Raw genomic sequence first — 20246 nt, forward strand, 5'->3', positions numbered from 1 at the left:
TTTTGCTTTTTAGTACGCCCTCCCCTCTGTACTATCGATCCAGTTCCCCCCACACACCACACACACACACATGCACAACCCAATGGCTTCAAAGCAGGTTCTGGTTGTGTTTGCCTCCCGTTGAACGCCCCTGATTCATATAAACCCATCCTCAAGGATGGCACGCGTGTTCCCCGGGATTTTACTAGCAACGGGCGTAGGTGCAAAACCCTCAAGTCCTCCCCCTGCTAGACATGAACTCCAACACGCATGGGCTCAGGCCTGAGCAACAGCACAGCGGGGAGGGCGTTGGCCTTGCACGCAGCCGACCCGGGTTCGATCCCCGGCATTCCATAGGGTCCCCCGAGCACCGCCAGGAGTGATTCCTGAGTGCAGAGCCAGGAGTCAGCCCTAAGCATCGCCGGGTGGGACCCCCAAAAAAAAACTAAAAAACACACACACATATGCACACACACACATGTAAGTGTTCATGCCTGCAAACACATGAACAGAGAGACCCTTGAGCGCAGAGCCAAGAGTCGGCCCCGAGCACTGCCGGGGGAGGCCCCAAAATAAACAGGAAAAGGAAGTAAGGAAAAAAGAGCTGGACAGAGTAAGGGAAAGACCGGAAGCGGGGTTGACGCCTGGTCAGGTGTAGGCACGGCCCGGGCCCGGGCTCTGTGGTGGGGTCCGTGTGCCCCCCGGGCCTCACCTCCTGCAGGAGCTGCTCTCTATGCCCCTCGGGGTCCACACCGGCCGGCAGGGCGAAGTCCGCCCTCAGGATGCCGAAGCGTCTCTCTGAGAGAGAGTGCGGGGGTCTCAGTCTTTCCCGGCACAAACCCACAACCCACCCCCCCAAGAGCAGCCTGAGGCACAGAGAGGAAGCTGGGGAGGGCCCAGGCCAGGCCGTGAACCCCGACTTTGTGCAGAGGTAGCAGCCTGGGCGTGTGGGGGCCGGGTGCCTCTGGGTGGTCCCAGACCCCCCTCCATCCCCGTTCCAGCTTTCACAGGGCTGCGGGGGGAGGGGGCTGTCCCCCATGCAGGGGGCTTCAGGCGTGGGCCGGGCGGTCACCTGGCTCTGGCGGAGACTCGAGGGTGCTGTGCTCTTGGACCCCAGAGGCCGGCGCTGTGTGTCTCCCATCAGCGTCCCCCGCGGTCCTGGTCAGGGCTGAGGCGGAAATGTGGACGTTCGTGTATATATACTCTGGGGCGCAGCCTTGCAGATTGTACTCTGTGATTTTTGTTGTTGTGTTTTTAGGGTCCCACCCGGCGATGCTCAGGGCTGACTCCCGGCTCTGCGCTTAGAAATCACTCCTGGCAGTGCTCGGGGGCGGGGGGGGGGCTCTAGGGGATGCCAGGGATCGAACCCGGGTCGGCCGCGTGCCAGGCCTCTCCTTGAGACTTCCTGTCCCCTCGCCCTGTCTGGGGGCTGGCTGGGGCACAGACCCCCTGGACCCCCTGTTGTGTGGACAGGGTTGTGGACGGGGGGGGGGACAGAGACTGACCCTACAACCCCCTGAGGGCTGGGGCGGGAGAGGGGGTCTGGGGGGAACCACGGGCGTCCACTGTCGCGGGCAGCCACCTTTCCTGAGCCGTGGGTCCTCCGTGGGGCTCTGTGTCGCCCCCTCTGGCCGTGCACTGCTGCTCTGGGGGGTCTCGGGGGGTCCAGGGCTGCGGGATGGGAGGACGGTGGCTGCCTGGGTCGCCGTCCAGCGAGTGACCGACTTGTCGGGGGTCCCCGGGTCCTTCGGGCGGGGCTCGGTGACCCCTGGACTGGCTGTGGGCGCAGGGGGGGTCCCCGCTGCTTCTTCCTGGAGGCCGGTACTGCCCACTGGGGGGGCAGGCGGTGTGGACGCAGGCAGCCATGGCGGCTCGAACGCTTCCCAGGGGATCTGGGCGCCCCCCAGGGGCTCACTGACCGTGATGGTCTTGTCCAAAGCAGGAGCCGGGGTCTCTGCAGCCACCGCCGGGTTCCCTAGGGCAGGACCGGAGGTGCCACCCACACAAGAGACACTCCAGGGTCACCCTCCAGCTGCTAAACCCACAGCGACGCTTTTTTTTGGGGGGGGGGGTCCCACCCAGCGATGCTCAGGGCTGACTCCCGGCTCTGCACTCAGGGATCCCTCCTGGTGGTGCTCGGGGGACCCTAGGGGATGCCGGGGATCGAACCCAGGTCGGCCACATACAAGGCAAATGCCCTCTCCACTGTGCTATCGCTCCTCTCCCCCCCACATTGACCCTTGACCCTAGCGCGCCCCCTCCCTTTCTCCCTCCCCGCCACCTTCACCCGCCTTCGCTACCTCATTTGCCCTGACCCAGGCGGTTCAACCGTCCCAGGAGCTGAGAACCCCCCGGTCCCCTGTTGTCTTTGCATGCCCAGAACAGGGCTAAACTGGGGACCCCATGGCACGTCCCCCTCGCCCGGAGTGCAGAGCCAGGAGTCAGCCCTGAGCACCACTGGGTGTGACCCCAAAAGCCAAACGATGATGATGATGGTGATGATGATGATGATGATGATGATGATGATGATAATGATGATAGCACTCCACTCACCCGCCCTCATCTCCCCAAGGTGTGCAGGACTGGAGGGACGGGCCCTCTGGACCCCCAGACCCACGTCATGCCCTGGAGCATGTTGGTATGGGGGCTCCTCCAGCCGGCCCAGCTGGGAGCATCCTACTGATCCCCTTTTCTATCTGACCTGTCCGGCCCAGACAGGAACTGCATGCCCTTGGCGTTGTGCTCAGTTGCCAGAGGAACTGCACAGGAAGCGGCGCCGAGGTCCGATGGCCAATGGTGGGATCTGAAAGGAGAGAGCGAGAGAGGGGGGAGAGAGGAGGAGGAAGAGGCCTCGTATCACTCAAGCCACAGTGACACCCACAAGGCCTCTCTGGCTTGGGGCTGGCGGGTCCCCCCACCCTCGCACCGTTCCCACGCAGGGGGATGGAAACGCCCCCGCTGCTGAGCCCCTCGACACCCAGCTTTGCCAAGATTCCAGCATCCCTGGGCCCCCCGCAGAGGCACAGTGCCCCCACACACACATGCACACACACACAGACACACAAGCACACACACCATCCCGGCATCCCTGGGCCCCCCGCCAAGGCACAGTGTCCCCCCACACACATGCACACATACACACACACACAGCATCCCGGCATCCCTGGGCCCCCCGCCGAGGCACAGCGCCCTCCCCCCCCCCACACACACACACACACCCATCCCGGCATCCCTGGGCCCCCCGCCGAGGCACAGTGCCCCCACACACACAAGCACACACACACACACACACACACACACGCACACACACACACACACACACGCACGCACACACACACACACACACACACACTCAGCCCCGCCACGCACCGTAGAAGCAGATGAAGGGTCGGCGCATGGAGCAGCTGGTCACGTAGAGGCGCAGCCCGAAGCCCCGGAAGTTCCCCAGCCCCCCGCACAGCCCTGCCCCCATCATGGGCACTTCCAGCAGCGAGCTGCGGGCGTCACCATCCCCCGGGTCGCTGGACCAGCTCGGGGCGTTGGAGGCGGCGCTGAAGTAGAGGCCGACCCAGGCCTGGGGCAGCTCCCAGGTGATGGGTGCCAGCGCGTCCAGGCCGGCCTTGTCCAGCACCGGCAGGTCGGCCAGGTCCGTGCAGTGGCCGCGACAGAAGACCAGGGCCTCGAGCCACGGGAGCGACTGCTCGAACCGCAGGAAGGTCCGGCCGCCCACCTGCACCGTCACTGGGCGTGGGAGGAAGAGGGGAGCGAGCTGGCATCTTCCCCTCCTCCTCCTCCTCCTCCTCCTCCTCCTCCTCCTCCTCCAGGCAGGCGACACGGGGACACGGGGCAGGGGAGGTGGGGGGGAGCCCACTTCTTTTTTTTTTCTTCTTTTTGGGTCCCACCCGGCGATACTCAGGGCTGACTCCCAGCTCTGTGCTCAGGAATCACTCCTGGCGGTGCTCAGGGGACCCTATGGGATGCTGGGGATCGAACCCAGGTCGGCCGCATGCCAGGCCAACGCCCTCCCCGCTGTGCCATCGCTCCAGCCCTGAGAGCCAGTTCTAACCCCCCAGAACCGTGTAGTTCTGCCAGTCGGAGCCCCCAAGTCATCCCAGGAAACAGCCCGTCCGGGACGGTCAGATGCGAGCAGCGTCTACACCGCAAGCTGCAGCAGACTTGGGTCTTTCGGGGCCTGGAACCGGCTCACGGGCAAGTAAGTGTGCAGGGGCGGGAGGGCTGCAGGGAGGAGACGTGGCAAGTGGCCAGGGCTGGGGTGGGCAGGACGTGGATTCCGGAGGCCCCCCGGAAGCCGCCCTGTTTGCACAGCCGGGAGTCACCGCGTCCTATTCAAATGGGGCCCCCAGTGCTCACGCCCGTCTCCACTGACCTCTGGGCCAGGCATGGGCTGTCTGGGGGGGTCTGTCTGAGCCCCAGGGTGGGGGGTGCTGTGCCGGCCCTCCTTGGCATCGGACAGGAAAAGGCGGGCTGCAGAGCCCTGCCGCGCCATGGCACCAAGATAGTTCTTCTCTTTTCTTTTCTTTTCTTTTTTTTTTTTTTTTTGCTTTTTGGGTTCCACCAGGCGATGCTCAGGGCTGACTCCTGGCTCTGTGCTCAGGAATCACTCCTGGCGGTGCTCGGGGGATCCTAGGGGATGTCTTTCTTTCTTTCTTTCTTTCTTTCTTTCTTTCTTTCTTTCTTTCTTTCTTTCTTTCTTTCTTTCTTTCTTTCTTTCTTTCTTTCTTTCTTTCTTTCTTTCTTACCCTCCTCCCTCCCTCCCTCCCTCCCTCCCTTCCTTCCTTTCTTCCTTCCTAACTTCCTTCCTAACTTCCTTCCTAACTTCCTTCCTTCCTTCGTCCCACCCGGCGATACTCAGGGCTGACTCCTGGCTCTGCACTCAGGAATCACTCCTGGCGGTGCTCAGGGGACCATAATGGGATGCCGGGGATCGAACCCAGGTCGGCCACGTGCCAGGCCAACGCCCTCCCCTCTGTGCTGTCGCTCCAGCCCCGGCACCCAGAGATCTTTGGCACGGGGCAAGCAGCAGGGGGTCATGGGTCAGCCCCGGCTTCGCTCAGGGTCTGAGTCAGGGCAGCCGTGTGCCCAGAGGACACCGTCTGGACTGAAGGGGGGAGTCCCTGCCAACCCCCAAACCAGAGCGGCGGGGACCTGGGAATGGCGGGGGTGGGTGTTGGCTCCAGCTCTGGATCCCACAGAACATGGAGTGCATTGCTGCTCTCCCCGGGGTGCTGGGGGGGGGGGCAGGGGGTCCCAGCCAGGCGGGGGGAGGCGGACGTACCTGGTGGGGGATAGGTGGTCAGGATGGGGGGCGGCCCGGTGGTGAGGCGATGTCCCACCTTCTCGTCTGTCCCAGGGCACAGCAGTGAGGCTCGACCCAGCCCCCGCCCACCCCCCTCTGCCCGCAGAACCCCCCGGGGGTCAGCAGCCAGCAGCGGCGGGGGCGGGGGTCGGGCCTGAGGACGCACCGTAGTAGCAGATGAATGGTTTCCTCGCCGTGCAGGCGTCGGCGCCCAGGGTGGGCATGCCCATGGTGGAGGACAGCGTGGCGCAGATGCCTGCCTCGAAGTGGGGCAGCTGGCCCCACTGGAGGCCACTGAAGATGGAGCCGCTGGACCAGGCCAGCTGCTGCGTGGCCACGTCGAAGAAGAGGCCGATCCAGGCGGCCGGGCTGTCCGTGGTCTGGTACAGTTTCACGAGGCTGAACAGGCTGCTCGAGCTCTCTAAGTCTGCCAGGTCCGTCATGTACAGCCGGCAGATGCGCAGTGCGTCCGGCCAGCTCAGCGGCTCGTCCACCCTCGTGAACGTCTTGCCGTTGCTGATCAGCTGCAGGGCTGCAGGGAGAGGGGGGAGCCCCCCCAAACGAGCTCCCCACCAGGCCCGACTGTCCCGCCTCCCGGCTGCTGCCCCAGGGCCTTTGCACGTGCTGCCTTGTGGCACAGGCCGCCCCATCTGCGCCCCAAGCCCCTGTCTCCCCACGCCGTCCTCTTCCCCTCTCCCCAGTGTCGGGGGCTGATCTTCCTGTGCGCGCAGCATTATTTGGGGAGCCAACCCCCCCCCAGCAGTGTTCAGAGCGGACTCCAGGCTCTGTGCTCAGGGACCCTTCCTGGCGGGGGTGGGGAGGGTTGTGTGGGTTCTGGGCAGAGTCTGAACTCACTGTCCTGCAGGAAGCCGGAGTCCAGGAGCTGCAGTTGCCCTGCAGAGGGGGGTGGGGGAGGGCGGAGGAAGCGTCTGATTTTCCCGCGTTCCACCTGCACCCCCACAGCCATGGGGGATCCTGCAGGTCCTGTCACCCCGGGTCTGGGTCCACGCCCTGGGAGTAGGTCCCCCCAGCTTGGGAAGATCCCTACTTGCACCCCCCCATCTCAGCCACACCTATGTTCTGGAACCTTCCAGAACTTTCCCAACAGACCCTGCCTGGATCTAGAACCTTCCAGAACTTTCCAGATAGGCCCTGGAACGTTCCAGAATTTTCCCAATAGGACCCACCTATGTCTGGAACATACCAGAACTTTCCCAACAGACCCTGCCTGTGTCTGGAACCTTCTGGAACTTTACTAACAGGTCCCAACTGAGCTTGGAGCCTTCCAGAAGTTTCTCAACAAGCCCTGGAACCTTTGGAACTTTCCCAGTAGACCCCACCTGTGTCTAGAGCCTACCAGAACTTTCCCAACAGACCCTGCCTATGTCTGGAACCTTCTGGAACTTTTCTAATAGGTCCCAGCTGGGTCTGGAACCTTCTAGAACTTTCCTTACAGGCTCTGAAACCTTCCAGAACTTTCCTAATAGTCTCTCTCTCTCTCTCCCTCCGTATCTGGAGCCTACCAGAACTTTCCCAACAGGCCCTGCCTGTGCCTGGAACCTTCTGGAACATTCCCAACAGGGAACCTTCCAGAACTTTCCCAGCAGTCCTCCACCCCCCCAATTCAACCTGTGCCTCAGCCAAGGGGACCTTCCCTGGCAGGCGACCCCCTTTTCCTGGGCCTTCCTCTCTGTCCTGGGGTCCCCCGTTCACTCCTGGGTCACCCCCACATCCCATGCCCGTCTGCTCCCCGTGGTGCACAGCACCCAGAGCCCCCCAGGGCGCCCCGGGCCCCAGCACCCAGCTCTCCGGTGGTCCCCCCACCCTGGGGCGCCCCGGGGGAGCCTCACCCGCCAGGCAGAGCAGCAGCAACGCCCGCGCCCACATCCTGCCGGGCTCAGGGCCGCTCCCCAGCCGGGCCTCGCTCGGACCCACAGGGCCCATTTTACTAAGCAAACCGGGCCGGGCGCGGCCAGGAAGGAGGAGGTGCCCACCCGGCGCGGGGCAGGGGGGTGGCGGGGTGGCCGACCCCTTCCTCCCCGGGATCCTCCGAGGAAGGAAGAGCAGAAGGGCCCGGAGAAGGTTCTGGAAGGTGCCGGCAGGCTGCGCTGCTGTCTGCCCTCTTCGGCCGTGGCTCCGGGGAAATGGAACTTGGGGTCCAGCAGGAAGTGGGGGCGGGGGGCCGACACCAAGGAGCCCCCTGGGGGCGACCCCCTGCAGCCCCTAAGGACTCAGCTCCGGAAGCCAAACTTGCCCCCCCAAAAGGACGACCCCCCCCACACACACACTGGAGCCAAAGGGAGGGAGAGGGAGACGCGTGTGTCCCTACGGCCAGGACCCCCGGCTGCAGCCCCATCTGTGCGTGCCGGGTACCCGCCCAGTGTCCTGGAAGGAAAGATGGCGAGGTGCAGTGACAGGACCAGGGGCTGTGCAGGGGTGCGGGCAAGGTCACGGCCGGGGCAAGGTGCCTTTTATTATTTTTATTTTTATTTTTTTTGCTTTTTTGGTCCCACCCAATGATGCTCAGGGCTGACTCCTGGTTCTGCACTCAGGAATCACTCCTGGCAGTGCTCAGGGGACCCTATGGGATGCCGGGAATCAAACCCAGGTCAGCCGCGTGCCAGGCAAACGCCCTCCCCGCTATGCTATCACTCCAGCCCCAAGGTGCCTCTTGAGGAAGAAAAGCATCGGGAAATGACGCTGATGGGCCTTGGACCCATCCAGGTGTGACGCTGATGGTCTGACAGTGTCCCCAGAGCAGGTACCGGAAGCCCAATGAGGCTTTCATGCTTCGTCCACAGTGAGGCGGGGAGGGAGCGAGGAGTGACGTCTTTTTGTCTTTTATTCTTGTTTTGTTTGGGGGGTCCCACCCAGCGATGCTCAGGGCTGACGCCTGGCTCTGCACTCAGGGATCACTCCTGGCAGTGCTCAGGGGACCCTAGGGGATGCCGGGGATCGAACCCAGGTCGGCCACATGCAAGGCCAATGCCCTCCCCGCTGTGCTATCGCTCTGGCCCCTGGTTGTGATTTTTTTGCATGTTGTCTCCTAACGCTCACATACTCATCCTAGAGCCCAATAATCAATGTTTGGAAGAACATCGGTTAATCTAGTGAATCCATGACTTAGAAATCTTAAAATAAGGAGAGATACACTGGTTCTTATTTACTATTTATTTTTTTGGGGGGGTGGTTTTTGGGTCCCACCCGGCGATGCTCAGGGCCGACTCCTGGCTCTGCACTCAGGAATCACTCCTGGCGGTGCTCGGGGGACCCTGTGGGATGCCAGGAATCGAACCCGGGTCGGCCGCGTGCCAGGCCAAAGCCCTCCCCACTGTGCTATGGCTTGGCCAAGTGATGTCTTGATTGCCGTGTCTTTTGGTGTTTGGGTTTGGGGAACCACAAAGGTGGTCCACATAGGCGCCTGCCTACAGGGATGCTGGGGAGATGCTTCTCCCTGCCTGCATCAGGGCAGCTGTTTCCATGGAGACCAGCATCCACTGGTCCCCATTCCTGGGCATAATTTCTACGGGGTGGCCAGGGAGTCTGGTGTCCGTGAGGGGAACCGCCCAGCCTCTGAGGTCTCGGGGTGGAGAGGAACCCGCACTCCTCAGCTCTGTGGAGCTGGTCAGCTGGTCAGCTGGTCAGCGGATGTGACCAGCTGGTCCCCCACCTGGTCAGCGGATGTGGGGGCTGCAGAGAGGCTTTTGGTCCCCAAACAACAAGACCTTCCCCCTCTCATCGCCCAGCAAAGGGAGTCCGGGAAGCCCCCGAGATAGCATCAGAAGGGACAGAGTGTGGGACAGCAGGGAGGGCATTGACTTTGCACGCGGCCGACCTGGGTTCGATTCCCGGCATCCCATAGGGTCCCCCAAGCACCCCCAGGAGTGATTCCTGAGTGTAGAGCCAGGAGGAACCCCAGAGCATCGCTGGGTGGGACCCGAAAAGCCAAAAAAAAAAAAAAGATGAGGGGCTGTAGTGACAGCACAGCGGGGAGGGCGTTTGCCTTGCACGCGGCCGACCCGGGTTCGATTCCCAGCATCCCATAGGGTCCCCTGAGCACCGCCAGGAGTGATTCTTGAGTGCAGCTGGTGTCTGGTGTAACCCCAAAGCTGAAAGAAAAGACAGTGACCCCCACTGCCCAGAGTTCCATCAGGCTGGGCACTGACCCCCAGGAAGCCTCGCTGAGGCCCCCTGTCTGGAACAGTGTGTCCCTGGGGAACAGACAGCCGGGTGGCCGGGAGGCAACTGCCCCTCACCTCACCCTGTGCCCACCCTCACCCCTGCCAACACGCCTCCGCGGGGATGACCCCGACAGAAGGTTCCAGAATGCCCGGGCATCAGGGCAGAGGAGTCCACTCCTAGGTGGGGCTGGCCGCCTCTGGTCCCTTGGACTCTGCGCCAGGGAAGGGGTGTGGTGTGGCCCAGTGACCACCCTGGGGTCAGCGTCTCCTCCAACTGTCCGCCCTGTGCTGGCCCCGCGCCCAGCGCCAGGAAGAGCTCAGGGGTCCTAGATGTGGCCCCAGGGGGGTGCCCAGGTGAGGGGACTGTGGGGTCCTCCCCGGGGACACGCATCCTGGTGACCAGGACCCCCTGGGGGGGGGTCAGGAGGCCCGGTGACCCGCCAAGCATTGTGACCTCGGCGGGCCCCACTGCCAGGAGGTCGCAGCCTCGGACTGGGCAACAGCCGCGCTGGACAGAGGCCGGGCCTGGCCCCGAGGGAGCTCCGGGCACCACTGACCCTCTCGCTGTCCACCATGACGGCCAGGGCCGGGGGGCTGAGGAAAAGCGCGGTGGGCGCAGGGCCGGACCCCCGGGCATGGAGCCAGCCGGGTGGAAAGGGGTGGAGGGACAATGGGGGGCTCCGAGACCTCCGAGCGTTCTCACGGGTGTGAGGGGGCCAGGGGGAGGGTCCCCCCAGTGGCCCCCCGAGGCCGAACCCCAAACAAATGCTTGTGTCCACAGAACAAGAGCTTCGGGGCTGCGTGCCGGGGTCCCAACCCGGAGACCACCCGAGTCCAGAGCCTGCAGGAGCCCAGGGCAGGGGCCCGGCCTCACAGCCAGGGGGAAGGGTGGGGTCCGAGGTGGCCCGTCGCCCTCTACGACCAAGACCTGGCCCAGGTGACGAGAGAGGGGCCGGGTGGGGGCGGGGCCAGACCCCCTGGACCTCAGACGCCTCCTCCCGGGGAGGGTTGAGGGATGCGCCCAGAGTGACCCCAGAGAAGGGGGTGACCAGGCCAGGCGGGGGTCGCAGGAGTGTGGGGGGCTGCCTTGGGGGCAGGGAGACGGGCCCTCCACTGTGGGGGGAACAGGGCCGGGCCAGGAGGAGAGAAGGGCCGTGAGGATGCAGATGCCCCCGGGGACCCCCGTGTCTGTCTCTCCCGGGAGACCCCCACGCAGCAGGGCCTGAAAGGTGGGGCTCCCCCTCCCCTGACCCCCGTGTGTCGCTCCCGGCCCCGAAGGTGTTAGACGACAAAGACTCGGAGCTTGAGGGGCTCTTCTCCAAGCCGGGAGGGACTCACGGGCTAAAGGTGAGGCGGGGTGGGGCGCCCGCACCCCCCCCCAGGCCCCTCCTGCCCGCCTGTCCCCACAGGCCCCCCTTGGCAGTGATTGCAGACTGACCCCCAGAAGGGAAGTAGCTCACGGCACAAAGTCCTGCCGGGTAGAGCCGAGTCCTGACTGACCCCCCCGCCGGCGCCCGGGGCGGAGTCCTCAGTCGACTGAGGGTGTTGGGGAGCCCCCACCCCGACCCGGGCCCCTGAGCACGGCCTGGCAAAGAGGCAGAAGTGGGGGTGCTTTGTGTTCCCGCATGCTGGCGGGGATGGAGTGATAGACCGACATGTGTGTATGTGCGTTTCTGGAACTGAGATCAGCATTTGTGTGTTTGTGTGTGTGTGTGTGTAACTGAGATCAGGGTGTGTGTGTGTGTGTGTGTGTGTGTGTGTGTGTGTGTTTCTGAAACTGAGACGGCATGTATGTGTGTGTGTGTTTCTGGAACTGAGACCGGCGTGTGTGTGTGTGTGTGTGTGTGTGTGTGTGTTTCTGGATCTGAGAGCTTGTTCCGATTTCATTGCCTGTTGTCCAAACAGCGGGTAGGGCGTTTGCCTTGCACGCGGCCGACCCGGGTTCGAGTCCCAACATCCCATATGGTCCCCTGAGCACCGCCAGGAGTGATTCCTGAGTGCATGAGCCAGGAGTGACCCCTGTGCATTGCTGCGTGGGACCCAAAAAGCAAAAAAAAAAAAAAAACTGTGTTCCCGTATGCTGGCGCTTCTTGTTTGATTTGGGGCCAACAGTGCTCAGGGCTCTGCACTCAGGGATCACTCCTGGCGGTGCTCCGGGGACCCTAGGGGATGCCAGGGGTCGAACCCGGGTCGGCCGAGTGCCAGGGAAGCGCCCTCCCGCCTGTGCTGTCGCTCCAGCCCCAGGTGTTGGTGCTTCACTTCATTCTCTCCCTCTGCCTCCCGCCCCTCGCCATACACTTACGTGTGTGTGTGTGTGTGTGTGTGTGTTTCTGGAACTGAGACTGGTGTTTGTGTGTGTGTGTGTGTGTGTGTAAAACTGAGATCGGCATGTGTGTGTGTGTTTCTGGAACTGAGGCTGGTGTTAGTGTGTGTGTGTGTGTGTAAAACTGAGATTGGCATGTGTGTGTGTTTCTGGAACTGAGACCAGCGTGTGTGTGTTTGTGTGTGTGTAGTATGTGTATGTGTAGTGTGTATGTGTTTCTAAAACTGAGACCGGCATGTGTGTGTGTGTTTCTGGAACTGAGACCAGCGTTTGAGTGTGTATGTAACTGAGATCAGCGTGTGTGTGTGTGTGTGTGTGTGTTTCTTGAAACTGAGACCTGAATGTGTGTATGTGCGTTTCTGGAACTGAGATCAGTGTTTGTATGTGTGTGTGTGTGTGTGTGTGTGTGTGTGTGTGTGTGTTTCTTGAAACTGAGACCTGAATGTGTGTATGTGCGTTTCTGGAACTGAGATCAGTGTTTGTATGTGTGTGTGTGTGTGTGTGTGTGTGTGTGTGTGTGTTTCCGGATCTGAGAGCTTGTTCCGATTTCATTGCCTGTTGTCCAAAGGATCAGCGTCCGGCAGTTCGTGACTGCCAGGCTCACCCCTGGTCTCTGCCCTCCGTGACCTGGATCTAACAGACCCCACGTTGCATGTGGGTGGGGTCCGGTGGCACCAAAGGGACTGGAGAGAGAGTCCAAAGGGAAGGGCGTTTGCCTTGCATGCGGCCGACCCGGGTTCGATCCCCGGCATCCCATAGGGTCCCCCAAGCACTGCCAGGAGTGAGTCCTGAGTGCAGAGCCGGGAGTCAGTCCTGAGCATCACCCAAAAAGCAAAAAATAAAGGCACCAGAGCATCGAAGTGAAGATCTCTCCGGGGGTGTCCTGGGACCCCCAGACTGCTGTCACCCCTCCCCCCCACAGCCACTTCTCCTCCCTCAGGGCTCCCGCCCTCTGTTCAGTGAGTCCCAGACAGACCTTCCCCTCTGGGACGCTCCCTCTCTGCCCGCCTCTCGCCTCCTCCACGACCCCCCACCCGACCCTGTTTCCTCTCCTCAGAATGAACTCAGGGAGGTGAGGGAGGAGCTTAAGGAGAAAATCGAGGAGATCCAACAGGTAAAGGAAGAAGCGGGGTGGGGGCCCTTTGGGGGGCCCGGGGGTGGGATTAGAGTCAGCCGCATTCCCGGCTCTACTATCCCTCCAGCACTAAAGGCGAGTTGTGGGGGGTTCCAGACCTTCCTAAGGCAGCCCCTGACAAGGCAGCGATGAAGTGGAATGTCGGGACTGGCCTGAGATATAGGGGCAGCCAGGGAGGGGGTCGGTGCCTCTAGCCCCCTATTTTCCCTGGTGCAGATCACCATCACGGGGGTGGGGCATCCACAAGGAAGAGTCGAGGCCAGGGGCTGGAGCAAGAGCACAGTGGGGAGGGTGTTTGCCTTGCATGAGGCTGACCCAGGTTCGATCCCCGGCATCCCATAGGGTCCCCCGAGCACCGCCAGGAGTGATTCCTGAGTGCAGAGCCAGGAGTCAGCCCTGAGCATCGTCGAGTGTGACCAAAAATAAAAAGAGTCGAGGCTGACTCTTTAAGACTTTCAGAGAGCATAGAGTTATAAGGTGCCTGCCTGGCACGCGGCCGACCCGGGTTCGAGCCCCAGCATCCTATAAGGTCCCCCCAAGCACCTCCAGGAGTGATTCCTGAGCACAGAGCCAGGAGTCAGCCCCACTCAATAAAGATTGAAGGCTGTGAGCTGGGTATAGTTTGGGGGCCACACCCGGAGTGTTCAGGGCTGACCCCTGTCCCTGCACTCAGGGATCGATCCCTCCTGGTGGGGCAATGGAACCCAGGCCCTGCTACGTGCAAAGCGAGTGCCCTCCTCGCTGTTTTATTTTATTTTATTATTTTTCGGGTCCCACCCAGCGATGCTCAGGGCTGACTCCTGGCTCTGCACTCAGGAATCACTCCTGGCGGTGCTCGGGGGAGCCTATGGGATGCTGGGAATCGAACCCGGGTTGGCTGCATGCAAGGCAAATGCCCTCCCCGCTGTACTATCGCTCCAGGCCCCATGAGGTTGCTTGAGAGGGCCCTACTGGAGTGGCCACCCCAGGTTTCAAAGCCCCCCCAAAGCTGCCCAGCTGCCACCTTCAGTAACCAGCTTGTCTGTCCCCAGATCAAGGACGTCATGGACAAGGACTTCGATAAACTGCAGGAGTTCGTGGACCTTCTAAAGGTGCATCTTTGGGGGCCGGAGCGATAGCACAGCGGGGAGGGCGTTGGCCTGGCACGCGGCCAACCCGGGTTCGATTCCCGGCATCCCATAGGGTCTCCCTAGCATCGCCAGGAGTGATTCCCGAGCACAGAGCCGGGAGTCCGCCCTGAGCACCGTGGGTGGGACCCAAACAGAAGCTGGGGTTCTCCTGAGGCCCGTGCACTGTCCCCCCACCCAGGGCATGCAGCAGGATATGGATGACAAGATGGACGCGTTACTGGACATCCAGAAACACCGCCAGGGGTGAGAGCTGCCCCTGAAAACACCTCGGCGGGCACCAGCCCCCGCATCCCGTGCCCCTCCCCACCCCCGTCCCCGGTCCCTCCACGCCACAGTGGGAACTGCCTCCCCAGCCCCCCGAGGAAGATCCCGAAGGCCCCGCAGACGTCCATGGGGAAGAGGGACGCCGGCCACTCCGTGGCCCCCGAGCTGCACCAGAGGGGGCCCACGCCCAGGGCCAGGAAGGGTGTCCCGGGCTCCTGCCACCCCCGGGGAGCATGCGTGAGTGAGACCCCCGCGCCCCCTGCCGGGACCCCCGCCCCGCCTACTCCTGGGGCGGGGACCCTACCTGGGGGTGAGCCGGGGCCTCGAGAATGACCCCAGGAGGTCATTCTCCTGACAGGAGGTCACTGTCCTCTCTCCTCAGGAGGGATGTTCATTCTGTACCCCGAAGAACGACTATAATCAGTGGTAGGTCGGGCCCCGTCCCCCAGAGCCCCGACGTGCCAGAGGCAGGGTGTGTGGGTGACGGGCACCCCAGATCCGCCAAGGGGTTCGTCCCCTACGAACGCACACACCACAATCACACAATCTCACACTTAGAGTCTCACACACACTCGGTCTGATGTGCACACACTCACACAGTTTTACATGCACACATAGTCTTACACAGAGTCACACACACTCAGTCTTACACGCACACACTCACAGTCTTACACACACTCAGTTTTACGTGCACACACTCGCACAGTCATCCAGGTGCATATAGTCTTACACACAGCCTCACACACACTCACAGTCTTACACACACTCAGTCTTACACACAGTCTTACACGCACACACTCACATAGTCTTACATGCACACGTAGAATACACACAGTCTCATGTTGCACACACTCAGTCTCACACACACTCAGTCTTATATGCACACCCACATCTTACGTGCACACACTCACAGTCTCACACACAGTCTCACACGCACACAGTCTCACAGTCTCACACACAGTCTTACATGCACACACTCACAGTCTCACACACACTCAGTTTTACGTGCACACACTCGCACAGTCATCCAGGTGCACATAGTCTTACACACAGTCTCACGCACACACTCACATAGTCTTACATGCACACGTAGAATACACACAGTCTCATGTTGCACACACTCAGTTTTATATGCACACCCACATTTACATGCACACACTCACAGTCTCACACACAGTCTCACACGCACACAGTCTCACACAGTCTCACAAACTCAGTCTTACATGCACACACTCACAGTCTTACACACACTCAGTCTTACACGCACACACACAGTCATCCAGGTACACAGTCTTACACACACAGTCTCACACACTCGGTCTTATACGCACACACTCACAGAGTCTTACGTGCACAAATAGTCTTACACACAGTCTCATGTTGCTCTCACACACACTCAGTCTTACACGCCCACACTCAGTTTTATATGCACACCCACATCTTACATGCACACACTCAGTCACACACACTTACAGTTTTACACACATAGTCTTACAGTTTCACGCACACTCATAGTCACGTGCACAGTCTTGCACTCACAGTCACACACAGTCTCGTGTGCACACTCACATTCTTACATGCACACACTCAGTCATACATGCACACTCAGTCTTACATAGTCATGCACACACACTATCTCACATGCATGCACACAGTCTTACATGCACATACACTCACAGTCTTACATATGTACGGTCTTGCACACACAGTCTTATATGCATAGTCTTACACATGCACACATTCAATCTTACATACTCACAATCTTACACACTCACTCACTTAAATGTGCACACTCACAGTCTTTTTTTTTTTTTTTTTGCTTTTTGGGTCACACCTGGCGATGCACAGGGGTTACTCCTGGCTCTGCACTCAGGAATTACTCCTGGCGGTGCTCGGGGGACCCTATGGGGTGCTAGGAATCGAACCGGGGTTGGCTTCGTGCAAGGCAAACGCCCTCCCCGCTGTACTATCGATCCAGGCCCTCAGTCTTATATGTAGCCCTACACACGCATAGCCTTTCACACACACAGTCTTACTCACAGTCTTATGCCCACACTCAGTTTTATACACATTCACACATCCACAGCCTTCCACGTACACCCCCTCCAGCCTTACACTCACACACCACAGTCTTACAATCTTACACACGCTTACACACTCTTAAACACCCACATTCAGTCTTAGACATGACCCCCCACATACATGGGGTCTTACACACACACACACACACACACACACTCACTCACACCCCGTCCGCTCCCTCTGTGAGGCCGGTGGCGGGGATGCCTCGAGGCGCTGCCTATTGGGCGGCCTGGCCTCACGCTGCACCTCTGTCTCCCACCAGCAAAGACCCCCAGCCCGCCTGGCTGCCATACTCCCTGTTGGCCTCGGGAGCTGCCTTCTGACCACCCGCGCCCACCTCGCCGGGCCGCTCCGCCGGGAGATTAAAGCCCTCGCGGGAAGCCCAGGGCCACTTTCTGGAGATCAGCGTCGCCGAGGGGACCCGGCCGGACCCCTTTTTATTGGGGGTGGGGGGTGGAGATGGGTTCACTCCAGACTCTAGTTCCGCTTCCAGCTTCCTGGGCGCTTGCTCGGTTCAGCTTGGTCCCCCCAGCGTCCACTCCCCACGGCCATGGTCCCCCGTTTCAGGGGTCCCAGGAAGGGGAGGCCCGGAAGAAGTCAGCGTGAGTCTGGGGGATGGCGGGGGTGAGCCCCGCCTGAGGCCACACCAGCAGGGGGCGCTGTGGTTCCACAGTGCCTGTCCTGCTGGCAGGGAAGGCGGGACCAAGGTTGGGGGCTCTGTCCTTGCACCCGCCTCCCTGCCTGGCTTTCTCTCTGGGATGGGGGGTGAGGGCGCAGGATGAAGACACCCCTGATTGTGTCTTTAGGAAAGCAGGGGTCACCCACCTCACGGGCTCTGTCCAGGGGTCCTCGTGGTTTAGTTCAGCCCTTCATCTGCGCAGCGCCAGAACCTTCCAGAAGGGTGGACTATGAAGCACACACCCACCCACCCACCCACCCACACACACACACACAAATGCACACAAACATGTGTACACACAACACACAAACATGCATGCACACACGCATGCACAAATGTACACCTGCATTCGCACACATGCACACACGCACACATATGCACGCACACAAACACATACACACAAAAGCACACATATGCACACACAGACCCCCCCACTTGCACGCACCCGTGTGTGCACACACATGCACACAAGTGTGCACACATGTGACATGGGACCGGGAGCAGAAGCCACGTGAGTCTGTTCTGTTTCGAGGGGGTTCGCCTGGTGACGCGCAGGCTGGATCCGGAGCTCTGGCCTGCTCTCCGCTGACCCGGGAGGAAACGTCAGGATGAGACAGAGACGTGGCAGGTCCACTATGGAGGCGCTTATGCTAAGGCCTAAGGCCCAGGGAGACGGGCTGGTCGGAGGGAGAACGGGCTGCAGGTCCCCACTGAGACCATCGGGAGAGGGGCCGGAGCCACAGCACAGCGGGAAGGGCACCCCACAGGGTCCCCCGAGCCTTATCAGGAGTGATGCCTGAGCACAGAGCCAAGAGTCAGCCCTGAGTACCGCAGGGTATACCAAATACCAAAATACCAAATACCTAAATACCAAAAATACCAAATACCAAATACTAAATACCTAAATACCAAAAGCAGTAGCAAATCCGGGGAGAGCCCAGTGGTTGGCACAACCCAGATGGAAAGGAAATGACGTTCTTTTAAAATATATTTTTTAATTTTATAAAGTAGTTTAGTAGCAATAAGTCTCACCCTGGAGACGTGACTGGCGCCTGCTCGAGCAAATGGATGAGCAACAGGATGACAGTTACACAGTGACAGTGATAAAGTAGTTCACAATATTTGATTCTGTTTGCTATTCAGACACCAACCCCACCACCACGACACCTTCCCGCCACCGTATTTCGGGTGTTTCCATCCCGACCCCTAATCTCTGCCCAAAAGTAGAACCAAAGTAATAGAATATTTCCCTCTAAGGTTGGTTGCCTCCTACTTTGACCCCCATCAAATGTGATTCGGTGCTGTTGGACTGTGTGTGGGTAGGGCGTGTCCTATGAAGTATCAGGTGGCCGCAAATGCAGCCGCACAGTCCAGGGAAAGGTTCACTCATGGGTGATGTGATGCTCCACCCGAGCATATGGAGAGTGGCTGTGAGCCTGGCAGCCGTTGGGTTCTGGGGGTCCACTGGGGTGGGGAGGGGTCTCATCCACCCCCCTCTGGGGTGCCCCGAGGTCTGGCAGCCTGGTTATGGCGAGCGTCATGTTGCTCCCTTCCGGGAGAGAAGTGCGGGCGGTCTGGATGGTGGTCGGTGACAAGATTATCTGGCGCCAGTGAGGGGCGGCCTCTGGGCGTGACCGCTGAGCTGCCGGAGACGGGATACGGGCAGAGGGTCCCCGTTCCTGGTCCCGTTGAAAATGGTGGGAGGTCATGGGGCCGCCCTGGGTCCCCCATAAAGACGCACAGTGCGTCATTGTTTGTGACAAGTCACGGGGGCCATGGAGCTGGAAGGCCCCGAGAGGACAGGCCGGGCAGAGCCCCCAGGTGAGTGTGGTGGGGGGAGGAGGGGGGCGCTGGGAGGAGGATGTGACAGACCTGGCCGCCTGGACGGTGTCTCCCGAGGCCAGTCTCCCCGGGGTCAGGGCTGAGCCGCCCGCTGAGCCGAGTCCCAGGCCTGAGCTGTGAGATTCCCAGGAGGGCGTTAGAACCCCCAGCCCTGGCATTCCACACATCCTGCAAAGCTGGAGCTCAAAGTTCCCAAATTCTGGGCTGGAGCGATAGCCCAGCGGGGAGGGCGTTGGCCTGGTAAAATAAAAGTTACCCTGCCCACTGGACTCCCCAAGCAGTGCTCCTGAGGTGGAAAGTAAACTTTTGCTGACTAAACCTTTCCATCCCCCAAGAGAGTGAGCCTGGGAGGGATGAAGGGGGTCTGGGGGAGGCAGCATGCCCTTGCTCTGATGTTGGCCTGGATGATGGGCCTGCCCAGGACTGACCTGTCCCCTCGCTGTCTCTGGAACCCAGCTGCTGTGACAGGGTCCCTCTGAGTGCTGCCTCCAGCACCCCCAACCCCCTACACGTAGGGCTGAACTCAAGCTAGTCTCAGCCACATGTGCTCAGAAAGTTCTGGAAAGCCACACCACTTGCGTGCAAGGCCACGTCACCTGGGCCCTGCCAGGACCCCCCCCCCGGGTCTTCCCTGCTCCCGACCCTGGAGGCTCATAGGTTGGGGAGTGTTGTCAGGGTCAGTGGGGAAGAATTTGGGGTTCACGCCACTCACCAGGGGCCTCAGATGCCCCCTCAATCCCGAATGTCAGGTGACCCGGGCGGTGGGGCCACTGACCAAGAATGCACTGGAGGGAGGTCAAGCCAGGAGGACACCACAGGGCACAGGGCCCGGTGGCAAAGACCAGGGAGGTCAGAGGTCAGAGGTCAGAGCATGGACCCCCGTCTCCAAACCTGTGCCTGTTGGGGGCTGAGGGGTGTGGAGCAAGGTTTGGCATTTGGGAACTTTTATTTTGCTTTTTGGGTCCCACCCGGTGATGCTCAGGGCTGACTCCTGGCTCTGCACTCAGGAATCCCTCCTGGCGGTGCTCGGGGGACCCTATGGGATGCTAGGATTGAACCCGGATCGGCCGCGTGCAAGACCAACACCCTCGCCGCTGTCTTCTCGCTCCGGTCCAAGGACAGGGTAACTTAGACAAGGGGGGATGCTTCTACGGACGTGGAACCACCCTTGCCTGACACAGCCCAGAAACTGGACGGAGAAGGAGGTGGGAAGCCATGGGGTGCGGGGTGCTCCTGAGAGCTGTGACCTGCACAGGCACTGCTGTGCAGTTCCCATGGTGTCCACTGGGTGGCGCTCTCGAACCACCCTTTAGA

General features: G+C 60.9%; 1 protein-coding gene across 1 annotated transcript in view; it reads right to left on the reverse strand.

Annotated features, from left to right (window-relative positions):
• The window catches only part of CLEC20A (C-type lectin domain containing 20A), a 6968-nt gene extending 705 nt beyond the window's left edge, over positions 1-6263 (reverse strand). The window contains exons 1-9 of the mRNA XM_055121222.1: positions 6152-6263; positions 5451-5828; positions 5276-5341; positions 4137-4215; positions 3349-3755; positions 2681-2738; positions 1562-1992; positions 1052-1147; positions 692-777 (exon numbers count right to left, since the gene is read on the reverse strand). Coding sequence (XP_054977197.1) covers positions 692-777; positions 1052-1147; positions 1562-1992; positions 2681-2738; positions 3349-3755; positions 4137-4215; positions 5276-5341; positions 5451-5828; positions 6152-6263 — 1713 coding nt within the window. The remainder of the gene's footprint in view (positions 1-691; positions 778-1051; positions 1148-1561; positions 1993-2680; positions 2739-3348; positions 3756-4136; positions 4216-5275; positions 5342-5450; positions 5829-6151) is intronic.
• Positions 6264-20246: the final 13983 nt, after the last annotated feature.

This window comes from Sorex araneus, chromosome X, assembly GCF_027595985.1.
Source record: "Sorex araneus isolate mSorAra2 chromosome X, mSorAra2.pri, whole genome shotgun sequence".
Taxonomy (NCBI): domain Eukaryota; kingdom Metazoa; phylum Chordata; class Mammalia; order Eulipotyphla; family Soricidae; genus Sorex; species Sorex araneus.